Source organism: Octopus bimaculoides, chromosome 5 (assembly GCF_001194135.2).
Source record: "Octopus bimaculoides isolate UCB-OBI-ISO-001 chromosome 5, ASM119413v2, whole genome shotgun sequence".
Taxonomy (NCBI): domain Eukaryota; kingdom Metazoa; phylum Mollusca; class Cephalopoda; order Octopoda; family Octopodidae; genus Octopus; species Octopus bimaculoides.
The window spans coordinates 42,794,182-42,814,239 of record NC_068985.1 but is presented as its reverse complement, the minus strand read 5'-3'; the positions used below and the strand labels follow the sequence as shown (position 1 = coordinate 42,814,239).

The 20,058-nt window shown below is 33.3% G+C and overlaps 2 protein-coding genes across 8 annotated transcripts in view; one reads left to right on the top strand and one right to left on the bottom strand.

Moving 5' to 3' along the window:
• Positions 1-12,643, top strand: part of LOC106878747 (protein bicaudal C homolog 1-B) — a 245,189-nt gene extending 232,546 nt beyond the window's left edge. For all 7 annotated transcript variants that reach the window (XM_052968361.1, XM_052968360.1, XM_052968362.1 and 4 more), the window contains 5 exons: positions 1,596-1,753; positions 3,652-3,766; positions 4,701-4,846; positions 7,818-7,917; positions 8,648-12,643. In XM_052968361.1, the coding sequence (XP_052824321.1) occupies positions 1,596-1,753; positions 3,652-3,766; positions 4,701-4,846; positions 7,818-7,917; positions 8,648-8,796 (668 nt within the window). In that variant the 3' untranslated portion in view covers positions 8,797-12,643. The remainder of the gene's footprint in view (positions 1-1,595; positions 1,754-3,651; positions 3,767-4,700; positions 4,847-7,817; positions 7,918-8,647) is intronic.
• Positions 12,644-14,229: 1,586 nt separating this feature from the next.
• Positions 14,230-20,058, bottom strand: part of LOC106878746 (serine/threonine-protein kinase 31) — a 49,287-nt gene continuing 43,458 nt past the window's right edge. Inside the window, exons 24-28 of the mRNA XM_014928062.2 lie at positions 19,573-19,704; positions 18,984-19,040; positions 17,633-17,781; positions 15,797-16,488; positions 14,230-14,683 (exon numbers count right to left, since the gene is read on the bottom strand). Of these exons, the coding sequence (XP_014783548.1) occupies positions 14,562-14,683; positions 15,797-16,488; positions 17,633-17,781; positions 18,984-19,040; positions 19,573-19,704 (1,152 nt within the window). The 3' untranslated portion in view covers positions 14,230-14,561. The remainder of the gene's footprint in view (positions 14,684-15,796; positions 16,489-17,632; positions 17,782-18,983; positions 19,041-19,572; positions 19,705-20,058) is intronic.

Sequence of the window (20,058 nt, the reverse complement as noted above, 5' to 3'; positions counted from 1 at the left end):
GCTAGAAGTAGACCACCTATGGTCTGACCACTAAGAAATGATTTTCTGATGAACAACACTGCAGTTTCCATCAGTGGTCAGACCATAGGTGGTCTACTTCTAGGAAAATGGATGTTCACTTAGTGGTCATCCCTCTTATATGTATGTAATATAATTTTTCTGAATCTTCAGACTTTTTCAATATGCTAGGCCACTGGTTTTAAATTGATATTAATCAAATTAATATTCAATTTTTCACCCTTATTATTTAAATTTATATACATACATATATATATATATATATAGCTCTGATACCTAATAAACTCACCACTGGACAAGACAAACTGTATAACATCAGAAATTACATATAGAAATGAAGCTTTAGTTTTAGAAAAGGTCTTGGTAACGAGTATGGAACACTTTCAAAGAAGGTCATATGTGAAAGTGAGCTCTTTGAAAGAAGTCTTTATAAATTTTTAAAATATGACATTAAATTCATTTCACTGGGAAAAGTTAATGAAAAAGTATTAAAAATATTTTACCTATTTTAACTCCAGACTCTCACCCTACAGGCCTTACTTAAAAACAATTTGTTTATATAGTTATGATTGTGCTTCAATAATTTACACATGGCCAGGATTATAGTGAAAAAGAAATACTAAGGGAAATAATTTAACTGCAAAGAGTTGTTTTCCTTGACTTCGCTATTTATTTATGTCGTTCTGTATTCATTTGCAAAAATCCTACATCTCTGGTTGTTCTATCATTTTGTAATCTTACTTTAGTAGCTCCACCGAAACATTCCCAAAGTTGTCACTATTTTCTTAAAGATTAAACTTAATCCCCGCTATATTCCATATTTAACTTAATTTAAAATTTGTGGTTATCTCTTTTCTATTTTTGATTTTTTGTTACTAGAATAGTAAATAGTTAATTGTTCCCCTTAAAATTTGTTCATTCAGAATAGTACCCGCCTTTCTACACATTCTCACTGAAGTTACCACACACAAAAGTGTGGGGGTGGGTAGCATCAGGGGTACTGTTGGTGAGTTTCAGGAACCATAAAAGTTTTGAAAGATGTAGTGCCCCAACAGCTAACAACTAGTGCAGGTATTTTATTTCATGCTTCAGCAATATCCAGCATGAAAAAATGATTCCAAAAGTCATAGGTGCTGTATTGTTTTTTGATTTTGCAAGCATATCCACTGGTGTTAGATATATGGAATTCAAAAAGGTACTCAAGGTTGTTGTAGGAAAGATGGTGAATAAATGCTACATGTTTTTCAAGAATGAATTTCTTATTTCTTAGTATGAAAGAGTAAACATGTTGTGATGACTGTAACCTTGAAGAGTCAGAAAATTTTAAACCTAAGTTTTTTTTTTCATCAGTATCATTGTCTTTTGGGGGATTGTATGTGATTTTCCATGCTAGCATGGGGTTTCTTTGTTTTGTTTTGTTTTAGGCAAGTCACATCTAACATCATGCAAGGATTTGGTGTACCTGTTTTAAAACTATGATAAACAGTTATTAGTTAAAATCTGTTAAACCCAAATATAACTTCAAATGAGAGCCTGCTGTCTTTCATGATCCTGTTTCTTCTTCTATTTTTTATTAGCAATGCAAAAGAAACCAGTTGGCGAGTCTAGGGTTCCAACCAACACTTGGTCTGGCATGGGATTCTCAAAGTCTTTACCAGAATCAGTTATTCGGAATCGTCTTGGACAAAGCACATCAAACTACAGTGACTATAATCTCATAACTCCTCCCTACCAAGTAGGTCTACTTTAATTGCTTTTTATATAATTAATTATTTAATTACTTTCTAATTGTTTCTCTTCAGTTCTATTAATAAAACTACTCTTATGCAGTTTCCTCTCTTTTTCTTATATCACTACAGCAACAGCTTCTCAACTACATACTCCTTCCATCCACCTATCTTTCTCTTTCCTCTCCCTGGCAGCCATGCTGTGTTCACACACATACAAACAAATGAAACATTTGACCTGTCTTTCTCTTCCAGAACATGCACTCTGACCAGGTCTTTTTGTGAACATTGATCTATAAATGTTCAACTCATAAAAGGCCATAATTACTACAAGGCAGCTTGACACTCTAATGACTCTGCTAATCCACCAACCTATATATATATATATATATATAGCGTGGCCGTTGCCAGTACCGCCTGACTGGCTCCTGTAGGGTTTTCGAGCGAGATCGTTGCCAGTGCCCCTGGACTGGCTTGTGCGGGTGGCACATAAAAGACACCATTTCGAGCGTGGCCGTTTTCGTGCGGGTGACACGTAAAAGCACCCACTATACTCTCTGAGTGGTTGGCGTTAGGAAGGGCATCCAGCTGTAGAAACTCTGCCAAATCAGACTGGAGCCTGGTGTTGCCATCCGGTTTCACCAGTCCTCAGTCAAATCGTCCAACCCATGCTAGCATGGAAAGCGGACGTTAAACGATGATGATGATATATACACACACACGATAATAGTAAAAATAATAAGGAAGGCTTGTCTCACATTTAATCTAATTAACAAGTAAATTTCTAATATCTTATTTTTATATAGCCACATGGTTACAATGTTAATTTTGCAGCTCCTTTGTTCTGAGTATAATCCTTCTGCATAGTACCTGAGGTAACTGTCGTCTACCATGGTCTGAGATGAATGGTTTCCTTATAAGTGAAATTTGGTAGACAGTCAGAGATGAAGGGAATGCAGTGAACAAAAATACAGTTTAGTTCCGTATAAAGTCATGTCCCTTTATACTAATGTTAACTAGATTTTTTGTCCCTTATCAGATCCACTAAGTGCCAGAAAAAGTATTAGTGTCAGTATAATCAACTAAAAACCTTGTAACCAGCTCAGTATGGCCTCTATTTTAGTGGCTGAAATCAATGAAAGAAATGAAGAAAGATTAAATAGAAATTGTATTAATTCTGAATTTAGTCATATATTGTCATTATATGTGGTAAACTGGCAGAGTCGCTAGAGCATCCAGATACAATACCTTGTGATAGTTACTCCAGTTCCATCTACTCTCAATTCAAATTTGGTGTGATAAATTTTTCCTTCTTCCCTTCCTTCCTTCCTTCCTTTCAGGTCAATAAAGCACCAGCTCAGTACTGGGATTGTTTTTACCAACCCCTCACCCCCACCCACCCAACTGTTTGTTTCTGTCTCTTTCTGGAAAAACCGTCTGGCAAAGTCCAGTCCTCTCTAGAGACGACTGGACCTTTGCCAGATTTTTAAAAGTTCAAGACTTATTGTATGTCATGATTGTGCTCCTATCAGAAGTTGAGGGCTCATTGTAGCTGAGGGTGGGTGAAATAAGGTAGATAAACCTACTTTACTATGTAGGAGTAGCCAGACAAGATATAACTATCACCTTCAGCATGCCTTACATTCTATTAGAATAACCAGACCCCATTTTAGAAATCATGATAACTGGTATATTGACATAATCTACAAATAATGGTACAATAAAAAGAAATTGCAACATTTCATATTTTTTGTTTATTTTTCTTTTCCAGACTTGAAAAAAAAAATGTTTTCAAATGTTCAATCAATTAATTAAAAAACAATTTATTTTGTGGTTTAAACTTATCAAAATTTGTTCCATCTCTTCGTATGATTAGACTAGACAGAAGCTTTCTTTCTTTTCATAGCAAAATGTGACAGATTTTCCAGAAGTTAATCGCGATCCTTGGAAGGATTCTACAAAAGCTTTAAATACTCAAATGCCCACACCATTGTGGGAATATTCCAGTCCTAAAAAGAGATGTAAGTTTTAATTTTACTTCATCCTATTATTGTAGTTGTATTAATTATGCAAGCAAAAATGGTTGATAAATACAACCCATTATTCTCATCATTTTAATGTTTATTTTCCCATGTTGACATAGGCTAACAGTAGCAAAGTATTCCTCCTATAATCTTCCCTCGTTTTTATTGACCATAATATACATACATAAAGATTTCTATGTGTGCAGTGTGCGCACACACACTCACATAGTTTAAGACAGTAGAATTTTAGTAATTCATTATGTCTATAATGCATAAGGTGAAATTCACTTTTATGTAGTTCTAGTAGAATACTTATTTTTGCTAACCTGGTCCTTCACGTCACACTCTTTGCTGTAACACATAATGAATGATGCAGTGAAAAGTTTATCCATCATTAAAACTCCTTGTGGATGTTGTTAAAATTAAAGATGAAAACAGAGAGCTCGAAAATGTTTTCAGCTTTGCAGTTCTTGATAAGAAAAGTCATTTTCAGGGTTCAGTCCTATTGTACAGAATCTTAGACAAGTGCATACTACTAAGAGCTTTGGGCTGACCAAAGCCTTGTTAGTGGATTTGGTAAACAGAAACAAATGTGTGTGTGAGAGAGAGAGAGAGAATGTACAAGCATGTGTGTTTGTCTGTGCATTTGTTTACATTTGCCCATCTTTGAATATCCCTCAGTTATGGGTTGATGCTATTGTCAACAAGCTGTCCATCAACTTTGCTCCTTTGATAACTTACTCGAGATCCCTTACTTGAGACGCAGGTAAACTTTAGTGACAGAAAGAGCATCCAGCTATAAAGCAATGCCTTAAATAATATACTTATCTAATTCATGCTAGCATAAAAAATAAATGTATATACATGTGTGTGTGTCTGCACGTGTTTTTGTATATATTCACTTAATTTCTTTTCCATGTTTATTTTTCAGTTGAATTTGGTCTAAGTAATAGCAACCATGCAGATAGTGCAACTCTCCCCACAAAGGTATTGGCTTGGTCATCTGAAACAGATCTGGCTGAGTTATTCAGCAAATTAGGACTTGGCAAATATACAGATATTTTTCAGCAGCAAGAGGTAACGAAAAACTAAGTTTCTAATGCAGTTTGGTAATAAATAATGGACTTGAAGATTAACAAAGAACATATCAACGGAAGTGGGGGTTCTCTCTCTCTCCTAACATTACACAGTTTGAGAGAACAAATAAATACATCAAAACCATTATTTCAATATCCATCCCAACAACTCCCTATTATTTACAATGTTGGGTCTTCTGCCTGTGTACAGACATAGATACAAATTCTTCCCTCAGTTTAAAAGAGAACACTTTTTAGTGAAAAGAAATATGTTGATAATATATTACCATTTAATTCTAAATATTGGTTTCAAATTTTGATACACATCAATTTCAGGTTAAGGGATTAAGTCAATTACACTGACCCCAATATTCAACTGGTACTTATTTTATTGACCCTGAAAGGATAAAAGGCAAAGTCAACTTCAGCAGAACTTGAACTCAGAACATAAAGATGGATAAAATGCAGCTAAGCATTTTGTCCGGTGTACTAATGATTCTGCCAGTTCACCACTATTAATTCTAAATATTAACAAGAACACTCAGAGAGCACAAACCTCTGCCAAGGTAACACCAAAGTCCTCTCAACGATTAGCCAGAGATGATTTTTAAAATGAGAATATCTGAAATAAACTCAACTGCTCTTACAAATGAGAATACTAAAAATGAACCCAACCGCTCTCAAAAATTAAGTAAAAATAATCCAGAATCCTTGTCCAGTACTGGATCGATCCCAAAATCTAATTAGTTCATGCCAGTCATGAGGCCAAACATCCCTGAAAGTTTCATCAGAATCCATCCAGCAGTTCTTGAGATATCTTGTTCATGGACTAACAAACAAACACAACTGAAAACAATACCGCCGCTAAGGTGGAGGTAATAATGCTAAAACTATTTTCGTGTAGATGATTTCCAATTAGCTTGTTAGTCTGTGTCTTTTTATTAAGATATGAAATGGCAATGGAAATAAACAGAGGCTTAACTCAAATCTCTGATCTGTATTGAAATTTCCAGCACCCACTACACACTCGGAGTGGTTGGTGTTAGGAAGGGCATCCAGCTTTAGAAACTCTGCCAAATCAGATTGTAGCCACCTGGTCCACCAGTCCTCAGTCAAATCGTCCAACCGATGCTAGCATGGAAAGCGGACGTTAAACGATGATGATGATGATGAGTAACAGCAATTTGTAGTTTAATCTGCAAGAAATTACATCAAACGACCATTCAGGAATAATACAATCTATAATGTGTAACAAATGTCTTTGCTCATACATCTGCTGTGACAGATGACCTGGCACTAAGCAAGTAACACGTCTTCCTCAGACGTATACCACAACTGGAGTCGTTGTTTAGTCTTCGGTCATATTTGATCAAGTAGACCTATGATTAAAGACAATCCAGGTATGACCACACAATCTTTTTAGGGCTCTCGAGGAATACATTATCATAATATTACCCTTCCTATTTTTAAGATCATAGAGCAAACATTTAGAGGTTCCTTTATAATGTTTACTCTGCCAATAACAAGGATATTCCATGCCAATTAATTTTTTACTAAGCCATTGCTGGGTAAAGCCTCAACATACATTACTGGCTTATCTATGTTAATATAGGTCTACTCAACCACACTGATACATTACTATTTCTAGTTTATGCTTTAAAAAACTCCTCTGATGAATATGAAATGAATCAAAATGTCAGTCTTAAGAGATAATATTTCTGACTTGAATCTCTAAATCTCTCCGTGTTGTCTGATTTATTATTATTAGCTTTGTGATGCCAATGGAAACCACTATTATGATGAGAATCAATGGAAGGTACTTTGAAATCGTTTCTTCTTACTCTGTTGGAATACTATAAGGAGTATTCATGATCAACACTAAAAATTATACAGTATCGAATCAACTTAATGATGTGAGCTGTTCTTCCACACAAGTGCTGTTTCTGTTAAATAGACAGATTCATGAAGAATTATATTTATTAAGGACAGTGCAATGCCAGTAGAGAGACACCATTCTAATGTTGCATTCAACTGACTTTACATTCTTCTGTTGATATCATTGAAGGCATGTGACCTGGTGGTTTAGGTGTTGCACTCTCAATCATACGGTTGTGGTTTCAATTTCCAGATCAGGCTGTGCAGTGTTATTGAGCAAAACACTTCATTTCATGTTGCTCCAGGCCACTCAACAGTAAATGAGTTCCAGCAATAGCTGGGAAGTTAACTCTGCAACTGACTAGTGTCCTGTTCCAGTGGGATTGTTGCAATCTCATTCACTTATAGACCTTGAAACAGAGCTAATCCCTGGTTCATGACACAGGCTAAGCTTGAATCAACTTGTATCTGATACAATGTCTTACAAAACTAATAATATCTAGGATCACTGTTCCTCATAGGGACAGAGGACATTAGGTTTTACATCTTCATCTACCCTTAAAACAGTATTAAAAATATTTCCTTGGGATTCTCAATCATGGACTCTTACATTCTGTCTCTATAATCAAAGGGTGGTACTTTCCTATTATCAACAGACAATTTTTTATTTACTGAAGGATTAGTAAATTATTATACTTGTGAGCTGGGTGTAATAGATGATAGTAATAGCTATTCCAAAAGTCTGCCTACCTCATGGAGAAGGAATAGGGTGAAAGAACTTTTTGTTCAAAACATTAAATTTTTTTTCTACATTTTTGCCCCCCAGTTCTGAGTCCTTTACCAGAAGAATTTTACTGATACTTTTCTCCATGAGATCATGATAGTTATTTTGAAAGTCTACTGATCAACTATAACACCTGTCTCATGAGTGTAATTTACTAATCTTTTCATAAATAAAAAAAATTGGTTGTTGATAATTGGAAAGTATCTAGCTATTGGTCTTTAGTTGTTAACTTAAAGTGAGTTTATAACAAAATGATAAAATACTCACAGACTGAGAAAAATCCAATTCTAACCCAGAACTTTTAATTTTTCAGATTGATCTTCCTACTTTTAGAACAATGAATGACAATGACTTACGCATGCTGGGTATCTCCACTTTTGGAGCACGCAAGAAAATGTTGCTGGCTATTACAGGTGAGTTTATTCTTTTGTGATGATTTCTACTGTTTTTATAAGTCACGACCACCTGGTCCTAGGCTACCTTTAGCAGGGTTTGCTCCATTGTGTTCAGGCCAAATTCCCAGTTTGGGGACAATTTAAAGCTCCCACCAGTTTCGGAGACCCTAAAAACTGGGCAAGGCTGCTGTCCTTTCTCTTCAGACTATACAATGAAAATAAAAAATACAAATATCATCATGGCTTCGGTAGTTTTTACATGTGAGACACATCTATAGACATCTAGATAAAGTTATTCACTGCTGGAACCCCTTCCTAATGATAATGGTTGAACCTCGAAGTTAGAGCAGTCCATATTGTTCAACAACATAGTAGAATGAATGACAGAATAGATAATGGTTGGCATCATAGTTGTTTAGCCCTAGTCAAAAGTTGTAGAGGAAGAATAGAGCACCACAAAATACGATAAAAATATTTTTCATGTTCATTCAAGAAAAAAACAAAAAGGATTAAAATAAATGGAAAAATACAAATGAATTTTCCTAACAAACCAAACTGATAAAAGGACCTATTTATTAACATTTTACTTTGTTTCTAAAAGTTTTTAAATAGTCTATTTTAATTGAATTTCTTACCAAAATTTATACCATTCACTTCCGTTATGAATGTTACAATCCTTCAAAATCCCATCTTTTTAAAAACTTATTTTATTTTTTGGTAATTCTATTGTACAATCTTCTTTTGTCAGAGTTGAATCACATGAAACCCCAACTTACGACAACAGCAATGACGGCATCGACAGCAATAAACTCAAACAACTCGTTTCAGGAAAACGAGGCTACTGCATGGATGAACAATCCAAGAGTGGACATGGGAAGTTTAAGTGGACGATGGTAAAAAAATCCAGTAGACACACACACACACGCATACACACATATATGTGCAGACACCTCATAGTACCAAAGATACAAGTGTAATTATGGCATTTATTCGCTATAATGACTGAGGCAATGGCCAGCCTTATTGTTGGACAATGGTTGACTATCACAACTATCAACAATTATTCTAGTCATTTTTTTTTTTTCCAAAATTTTCTATTTGTTTTGATCACCAAACTACTTTAATATTTACTGTTAGATTTCCCAAATGGCTGCACTGAAAGGAGGGTTGTTTTTACAGGATTTTTATTTGCCAAAAACAAATAAATTAATCAGGTGTATATATACACAAATATACACACACATAAGGTTGTCGGATTAATTTGGGTTTTTTTTTCCCATTTATTTTATCTTTATTTTTCATTACCTATTCTCACAGTCAATAATACATTACTGACTAGTTTATTAAAACTTGATGAAAAATTAGGATTAAGATAAGTAGAAAAAAAAAGTGAATGTATTTATCTGACAACCTAAAGCATACATAAATACACACACACACACACACACACATCTTTCAGTCATTTGACTGCTGCTATGTTGGGCCTCATCTTGAAGGGTTTTAGCTGAACAAATCAACCCCAGGACTTACTTTTCAAGCCTTTTTTCCTGAGCATCAATCTAATACACCAATTTGTTGTTCATACACCTGCCCCATCTTTTGCTTTTCTGTAAATTTCAACTATATATATATATATATACACACATACACGACAGGCTTATTTCAGTTTCCATCTGCCAAATTCACTCACAAGACTGGTCAGCCTGAGGCTATAGAAGACAACACTTGCCCAAGGTGCCATGCAGGGGGACTGAACCCAGAACCATGTGGTTGGGAAGCAAGCTTCTTACCACACAGCCACACCTGCACCTATATACACACCTGGTTAATCTGATGTTTTCTGCAAACACACACACATCTTGCAACTAGCGGTAAAAGCTAGCTAAACAGCATATTTGAAGATTATGATCCTTGAGTATTGTTTTAACATAAGAAGGATTTTTGGTTTAATCTACTAAATTTCGAGAAATGTTCTTCTGAATAAACATTACTACATGGGATCTAACATATTTTACAGGTGATTTCTAAAAGACAACTTATTGATCAATGTTTTTAAAAAAAAAATAGAAAAAAAACTAATGATCTTTACAGTCTGGATTATTTCAACAAATTACTATTTTTAGGTCAAAAATTAAGAAATTTTAAACAATGGTTAGAAACTGTAAGACGACTATTGAGACTAATGTAAAAAAAAATTATTAAAATTAAAAAGGCAAAACACAAAAAAGCTATTGAACAGTTTGAGAATTAAAGCTGTATGAAATATAGGATGAAAACAGTTGTTAAAATTGTTGCAACTACTAGCAAAATTATGACATTTTTAATCTGTAATGATGTAAACATTTTATTTTAAAGATGCTTTAAATTAATGAGTTGAGAGAGAGTTATAAGTTTTCTAATCAAAATAATAAAATATTAGCTATAGATAAATAAAAAATGTTTGACTTCATATCACTGATTCTTTCTGCTAGCATATTTTGATCTTTAATATCAACACTATAAAACTATTGTATACTATACTAGCAATTCATTGGAAACAACTCCATTTTATGATTTCTAGGGAAAGTGATTGTGAGTTAACTATTCTAATTTGCTTTATATAAACAAACTCACACATATTTATAATTAATGCTAACAGAATAATTTTTTGAAAAACCATGAATAAAATATTTATTCATCATGGTTTCAGCATCCATTCAAAGAGACTGTCATAATCTGAGCTAAAATTGTGAAAATATTTTAAGATTGTAACCATACAATTTTGAAAAGGCTTATATCTCTAGCAAATAATAATAATAATTTCTAACATATATAATAAAAGATTGATTAGTTCTCCTGACAGTAAGAAACAGCCAAACCTGGGAAACTAAATAGATATAAAGTTAATGTTGGTGATAAAACAATCCGTCCAGATGTTGAAAAGTTATTTTTGCATGCTTTTTTGCGATCATTTCTCCCTGTTCTATTTTCTTTTGTAACTGGAATAACAGTTCTAGAAAGGAAAGAAACACATTAAATCAAAAATATAAAAACAACAAAAAAAACAAAACAAAGTGCCTTGCATGACTAAAACAATTGTCATTAAAAATTCTTTCCTTTTTGTCCCAACATTTCTCCAAAATATAAAATAGGGAGATGATAACATTCAATATATTTTCGCCCCCGCCCAAAAATGTCTTCCTTTAAAGGTTAATCACCATACACGACCAAAGTGGGGATGTTGTCAGAGTCCTTACTATTTCTTTGCCTTACCTTACTTGCCAGTTCCAGAATGATAAGATGTAGACAATTGTTGATCTCTAGTGGTGCCAGAAATGGCTAAAGATTTCTTGAGTGAACAAAAAAGATAATAGAAGCTACTAATTAGGACTGCTATGAAAGGAGATGGCTTGTAAACCATTTTGTGGTTGGTTCAAAGTTGGCTGAATCTTAAAGTGAGTGGGTCACACCAACTGTATGAACAAAAATGATCCTCTTCGTTGTCTAATGTTGGACTGATATTTAAGATGACCCAACTGTAAAAAAATAATGAAAGATTCATATTTACAATCGAGATTTCATTGAATGTTTAAACCAGTCATTGGCTTGTATTCTCAGATTTCTTTTTTATTTTATTATTTTTAATAATCAAAAAATCTTAATCCATTTTAAGTGGTTTAAGTTTGAAGTGCAATAAAGTAAAATAACTCCAATTCCTACAGCAATAGACATTATATTATTTCCAATACGCACTGAAGCAAAATATTTTTTTTTAATTGTTTGTAGTAGCTCTTACGGATGGGTCAAATAATAATTTATTCTTTTAATGACAATGATGATCCTCTAAAATATAGAAAAATACACAAAACAAAGCTGTGATTTATATTGACAAATCAAGCAATACACTCTGCTTCATGTGGAATATCTAATCAATAAATTTCGTGTGAGTTCTAGAAAACAAATGAAGCTTATCAAAGAAGTTTAAACAATGTTTTTACTCAATCACTGTTTTTAAAAAAAATTATAAATCAGATGATATACATACAAATATCATTAAATTATTTGGTTTCATATGATTTTTTTATACACACTGAACATTACTTTCATAAGTCTTTGGTGTTCAATCAAATATTTGTATGTAGCAATTTCGAAAATTAAAACTATATTGCTTAAAATCATTTACATTAGAATTTGACAGTTAATATCCATCAAAATACATGGCATTCTTTCTATACTTTGATTGAAATCAATTTAGACAAGAAAACCTCATTTTTAGAAATTTTAAAATATCATTAGTAATGTCTAAATGCAACTTTTTGGCATTTAAGAAATATGTGCAAATTTTTAAATATAATTAATCTAGGATACAGATAATTTATGAAGATGCAGTTTTATAAATGAACCTTGTAATTGCACAATACTCTATGAAATGTTAGTTTTAAATTTCAAGTTGTGTCACAGCATTCTGCAAGGAAGCAATAATTTAGAAACTGTCACAACAATTTGGAACAAATGAGAGAAAATGCTCAATAACTGAATGATTTCACTTGTAAATGTACCATTTTACATGAATAACTAGGAATATTTGATCTCTTCACCATTTCCTGCTGTTGTTACAAATATTGGAGACATCTAATCTACTAACTGACCATAAAGTTGTTCTAAGTCCCATTTCTTCAACTGTCCAGAAGCTGTATCTGTGGAACTAGTGTACAAAAATCTTGGCAAGCAAATACAACTGAATAAAACATTTTTCTATCTCTAATATTGTCTATTGTTTTTATTAATGGGATGAAAAACTGGTGAGAATTGCATTGGAGTTTTGCAGGAAACGAAACAGTAAATATTTTACAGAAAAGTTTGTGAGTGTCAGATTTAGTTACGTGTGTGTATTACACCCCCAGTTGTAGATGTGCCATTAATGCAAGTTTTGAGTAATTTTTAAACCTGTTGGGATCCCTCCCTGTCTAGATTTAAACACAGCTCATTATAACTAGAAAGAGAGAGAACTGACATCCTAGAAGCAAACTGCTACTATATTTACTGATCCTAGACAGGATGAAAGGCAATAAACAAAATGGTTTTTAAAAAAGCCAAAAGTTTGTATGACAATTTGTAGAAAAAGGAAAGTAAAACTTATGGGAAATCTTTTCAAGGTTGAAACACTCAAATTTGCACATCATAATAATGACTGGTGAAGCTGTCAGTGCTGATACAGAGGCTGCTACTAATCCTGAGCAACTGAAAAAAAAGTTGATAGCTGAAGGAGGCTACATAGCTGAATGAGTATACAATGCTGATGAAACTGCACTCTCCTAGAAACTCATGCTTGTTAGAACTTTTAGTTTGAGAAGAAAAATCAACAGCTGGATTTAATGCTTTTAAAAATCATGATGCTTCTTCTGGGAGGAACGGCTGCTGGTAATATGAAATGAAAGCACCCCCACTTGCGTATCACTCTGAAAATCCTGTTTGGAACATTGTTTTTAAAATTAAAATTATGTCCAAGTTCAATTCAATTCAGATATATGAAATTCTAATTTTCAGACCTATGTTCCAAACTTTTAGCCACAACTGCACACATGACTGCATAGTGTTCCAATGTCTGTTTTAGCATTGTTTCTAAAGCAGGATGCCCTTCCTAATGCCAACCATTATACAAAATGCAATGGGTACTTTTTCCATTGCACCAGAACTGGTGAAGTTTCATGCTGATTCTGTCTAACATTAAAATTACATGTGTCCGAGGAATACTTAGCCATACACACTCTAATTCAGAGCTCTGCAACCGGCATGTCATGAGACGATGCTAGGTGTGCTGCAGTGTAACCTAAATATAATTTTTTTTCCCTTATACTTTTAGTTATATTTTCAGTTCAGGTGTGCTGCTGAATTTTGAAAAGAATATGTGTGCTGCAAGTAAAAAAAGGTTGCAGAGTACTGCTCTAATTCAATGAACAAATAGTTCAGTTAAATGCACAACTTGAATAACCTTCAAAACTAATGAGTATTCTTAAAAAAACAGAAAAACCATGAGAAAATAATTTGAGATCAAATTTAAATAAGTTATAGATCTGTCATTGTGTATGACAGTCATAAGTTTGTCTTCATGTCAGTCATAACTTATGGCTTTGCTTATGACATTTGTAGACTTGTTGTATTTATGAAAGTCATATATTTATCTTTTTGAGTCATAAATTTGTCTATATGACAATTATATCTTCGTTTCACAACAGTTATGGATTTGTCTATTTGAGTCAGAGATTTATCCTTGTCTTTATTGCTTTAATGATAAACATTGAAATATTTCCTCATCATGACAATGGATTAAAAAAACAATGGAAGGTGAGCTGAGTAAAGCACACAGGAAATTATATTTTTATTATGGTAATTGAAATAACTAGTTTTAAAAAAATTAAGTAAAATATAAAAAAATAAATTAAGAATATTTACAAATGAAAAAAAATTTTTATTAAAAAAGAAATTGAAATAAAAGAAATTAGATTTAAGAAAAAAAAGTGAAAGTTCCTTTAAACTCATTTGAGTTAAAAGAAGCTGTTTTGAAAGTAACTGGAACAAAATTAAATTCCTATAATGTTCCATATAATATTTTGCCAGATGTCCAGATCTAATACCCTGTATTGTTTACACCAGATGCATAAGATCTTCATTGTAATGTTAATTCAGCCACTAATCTGGTTAGGCTCCACTTGTGAAAGTAGTGAGGAATTTACTTGAGAAATAGAATTCTGAAGATTTTGAACATTTATAGGTGGACTACATTGTTCCTGAGCAGACACAGCACCTTCAAGTAGAAAAGTTAACAATAAAAATATTAAAGACAAAAACAAGTCTATGATTTAAGGAAACAGTTTATGAACTAGGCTACAAAATTCCACTAATATGAGATATGAGGGGGTCTGGGTCTGAAAATTTAAAATGTCATTTCGTTGTTAAAATAATAATGAGCACAGATCTCTGATATAATATAACTAATTGGAAATGGGTAAAAAGTGGGACAAAAAATGGGAATAAGTCAATAAAAGAAAGACAGAAACAAAAGCCAAAAGTACATACACAGTACACAAAAATAAAAGTGAAAAGTACAGAAGTCATAAAGAGGAAAGGAAGCAAAGATGTGTAGAAGGTAGTGTTAGCAAATTTTGGAAGAATGCAGTGCCCTGACAGCAAACAACTGACAGTGTTATTGTAAAATAGATATTTTATGTAACATGTGAAGATAAACACTTGCCCAAGGTGCTGTACAGTGCCTCTTAAAATAACTGTTTTCCACCCATCTGTTTTTTAAAATAGTTTAGTAGCCAAATATGAAATTGCATCACTCATGGACATTTTTGTGGCCCCTTCGACTAGTAGCATGCTGTTATCCTTAGACCAGAGACCTTAAAATAACATAGACTGTTAAAAGCACTCAAGATACATTTTATCATGGCACCACCATTAGTGAGGTTACTCTATATCTGCAAAACTAAAGAGTCCTCACTACTCAATGAAGTGTTTATTTACTCAAAGCCATATGATCAAGGGGCTGAATAGAAGAGAAAGCAATGTTAAAGGAACCAGGATTCTTGAGTGAAGGTAACAAGAGTATGATGGTAGAAATTGTGACAGGGGTGAGAGTGTTGGGGAAAGTAAGAGATAGTAACGGAAGTAGACAATGGAAAGTGAATTTCTTGGAACTAAACAAAAAAAAATGAATAGAAGAGAAAGCAATGATAAAAGAACCAAGATTCTTGACTGAAGGTAACTAGAGTATGATGGTAGAAATTGTGAGAGGGTTGTGAAAAGTAAAAGATAGTAATGGAGGTAGACAATGGTAAGTGAACTTCTTGGCACTTCAAAACTATAACTGTGCCACTACTAAAAAGATTTCTGGTCAGAAGTTTAATTTACTCACCTATACAAGCTGTGTCAAGATGTGGCAAAGGGGATGTTGGAGAGAGCGTATCTTGAGGTTGAATTTGAGTAGAGTCTCTATTTTGTAATAAACTACTATCTTCATTATCAAGATGATTACTGTCATGGCAAAGTCCATCTTCAAGATTGGGCGTGTTTGAAAAAGAGCAAGAATTTCCACTACTATCTGAATGTGAGAAGGAAGTTGTTTGAGTAAAGTCTGCTGGCATAGGAGTGAGAGGTGGAGTTGAGTTCAAACCACAATCTGCGATTGAACCATCGAAAAATTCCTCATGGGTTGTATTGTTAAGCAGATTAGAACCAGCAGAAGTGTTGTCACCAACTTCACTCATTTGGTGAAATGACATCTGTGCCATGTTCATTTGGTTTGTGGCTTGGTCAGACATCGCTTGAAGATTATCAAATTGTAATGAACTCAGATCAATAGGAGATTGATGACAATTTGAATACAAATCTGAAAGTTGCATCATTTTAGAAAGCTGCTGTACAACATTGGAAACAGGAGACTGCAGGTTTTCATAGATACTTGTTACTATAGAGTCATCAGATGAAATAGATGCTTGTTTACAGCCATTGTCCTCTGTGGGTGAGTTGTAGTTATCAGGATGGACTAAACCGGATAAAGAAGAATTCAGTTGTACAGGACTTTCTTGAGGAGATGAACAAGGTGAGCTATAAAGAGAAAATGTTTGGTATTTATTTATACAACAAAGTGGAAAAAAGGTTTATAATAATATAAATTAAGTAATACTTGAACATGAAGTTAAATATTCAGTAATCCTACAGTAAATTTGCCTACCAATTTTTTAAACAAAATATATTTTTCTCAAATTTAAATTAATAACTAAAACCAACAGGAAATATTTTACATTCATGTAAATATTTCCCTAAATATTTTCAGTCTATAACAGGTTGATACATTAGCAGAATTGTTAGAACATTGGGAAAAATGCCTTGAGATGCTTCTTCTGGCTCCTTACATTCTCAAGTTATATCTTAAGGGCAACCTTTAACATTTAATCCTTCCAAGGTTGATAAAATAAAGTGCTGAGGCTGATGTAACTGAATACTGATGTGCATCAACATGCAATAAATTAGCATAGAACAGTATAGCCCAAAACCTCATACAATCATGATGTTCTTATGACAAGTCAAATGAAACACTGCCATTTCATCAATGTTTATCGATTTGTAACACAAACACATCCTCTCATTCACTCAGATATAGGCATTGCTATCTAAAAGTTAGAGGCAATGCCAGAAGATTTGTACACTAAATAGCATGTAGAAACTATTTGGCTTATAAATGGTTTTGTGGTTTCATTAATAAACTTTAGAATTAGGTCATCAAATGAAAATAGAATCAGTTTAACCCTTTAGTATTTAAACAAGCCATTTCTGAGTTGAATTTTCTACTTGTTTTATGTTCAAACTGGCCAGATCTGGCCTCTCACACTTATCCTACAATGTCATTCTAAAAACAAACAAAATTTTGAAGCTACCAAATAATGCATGATTAATTCAAAACAATGTGAATAAATAAGCATGACATTAGACAGAGTAATCTGGATGCTAAAGAGTTAGACAAGAAAGTATTCCAAACATCTTGTACCTTTTCCAAAATATATAAAACAGACATATAATCATCACTTTGAGACTGAAAAGAGAAACAAGCCCCACTGTTGAGCTGGCTCCTTTTTTTTTTCAGTCTAAAACTGGTGCTTTTGATCCTTTAATTTGTTTTGACTATGTTGAAGCAGTGCCTTTATAATGGTTAATATCACTTTGCATTAAAAAAACATTATAAAATATTTACTTTGAATTTGTTTGTGATTCGTGAGAGTCTGCTGGAGTTTCATTAATCTGCAAGTTAAGATATTCAGAGGCCAATAATTGATTGACTGATACTCTCATACGAGGATCTTCTCGAAGACAATACTGGAGGAAAAGCTTCACAGGAGTTGGCTGAAAAGAAAATTCATAAATTATTTAAAACAAGAATTTACAACATTTTACAGGAATCTCATAGAATATATTCTTCATAGATGTTTATGTTTTGTTTTTCGAAAAAAAAAAATCCATTTACAACCACATGGTTCCAGCTTTCTACAATAGCCCCAGGTCAACCAAAACCTTGTATGTGTTGGTGGATGGAAGCTGAAAAAAGCCCATTGTGTATGTGTGTTTGTGTGTCTGTCTCCTTGTCTGAAAATGAGTATCACTGTCATACAAGCAGTATCATTCATTTCCAATATTCTGCGAGAACGTCAGGCTATGGGGAATTATTTCCTTGCTTGGAAAACAGTCAAGATAATAAGGGTTGCTAACACGAAAGGCATCCAGCTGTAGAAAATCTGCCTCAATAAACTGCACCTGACTGATGCAAGCATAAAAGTGGCTATTAAAATGATGATTATAATGTTGAGGGGTAATGGAGGGGATGAGAGTGCAGAAAATGACATAATTCAGTTTCATATGTATTTATCTTGACTTTCAATCTCAACAAGGTAAATTTCGTTTCCCATCTCTCTGCAGTCAAATATATGAATACCTGTAATACACTGAGGTTAATTTCCTAGGCTACACCCACTACACACATCTAAAAGTATATTGTAGAATATAAGATTTCTAACTTGTATGTCATTTTCTTTCTTTCTTTGCATTCACTAAGCAATACTGAGTTGTCAACAAGCAATAATTACTATTTAGCAATCAAAATAATCAATGACCAATGACAAATTGGAATAATTGTTCAAAAGAGAGCTTTTGTAATTTAATTACAATTAAACAAAAGCTAAGTGTGGCAATATAACCTGTTGGGAATGATCGAAGTAAAAAGATTCTGAGACAATATAGATAAATAAAGAATGCTGATTTTATGGAAGTAATGCAGTATGGAATTAGAAGTAGGAAATGGTAAGTGTTTAAAAAACTGTAGGAATGAGAGAGAGAGAGAGAGAAAGAGAGAGAGCAATCCAGACAAGTATGGAAGTACTGACAAAGAAAATGAGGAGATTGTTATGTAATAAGATAAACCATTAGAGTATGGCTCACCTAAAGACATTGTTTTGATTCATGGAAACAAAAGTGAAGTAAGCTAAATAACAAAATAATTGAGGAGCTAGCGGCTACATTTTTGTAAAAATATATCAACAAAATATACTCACAAAATCTGTTTCTGATAAATCAGTAAGACTAGAAAGTTTGTTTTCTGGATCATGCCACTGAAAAAATAAAATAAATATTTAAAAACAAAGGACATTAGAAGAATGTCATTTATTTAAGAGTAGAACATTATTTTACTTTCAAAGTCAATGTCTTCCAGACTAGTGACAGTGAGTGATAAGCCTGAATATTTTTCAGTCAGTGTCCCTCAGACCAGTGATATTGGTATATCTGATATCCAGCTTGAACATTTGTATATCAATGTATTCAGGAAAATTTAGTCCAAGGAAGAAACAAAGAGTCTAGTTTAAATACTTGCAACAGAATAAACACAATTCAAGGTACTTAACAGCCCAGTGGTAGTGCTAAATGAGGTCATGTCAGACCAACTTTGGAAAAAAAAAAAAAATCTACCAGGCTAAGATAAACAACTATAAAGCAAGTGGTGTAAATGTATATAAATATGTTACACACAATTAGACAGAAAAAAAGAGTTATCAAGGCAAAGTTTTTAAAAAAAATATCTTAAGATATCAAAAGTGAAGTAAAACAAATTGCTATGAGGGTTAGAAGAGAGAAAAAGTATATTACCAGTAAAGTCATTAAGCCTAATTGATAGACATCTGTGGCAGGACATGGTTCTACTGAAGATTGTTGCTGACATTCTGGTGCTAAGAATGAATAACCATTCACTGAGACATACCTATTCCGAATTCGAGAAACCTGGAAAGTAAGAAGAAATCCCAGAATTTACAAACTAATTAAACAGTAGAGAGATTATATACTCCACATTATAAGAATATCTATTTTATCTAGAAAAAGTAAGCCATCTCTTCTGCTTTATATCATCATCATCATCATCATCGTTTAACGTCCGCTTTCCATGCTAGCATGGGTTGGACGATTTGACTGAGGACTGGTGAAACCGGATGGCAACACCAGGCTCCAATCTAATTTGGCAGAGTTTCTACAGCTGGATGCCCTTCCTAACGCCAACCACTCAGAGAGTGTAGTGGGTGCTTTTACGTGTCACCCGCACGAAAACGGCCACGCTCGAAATGGTGTCTTTTATGTGCC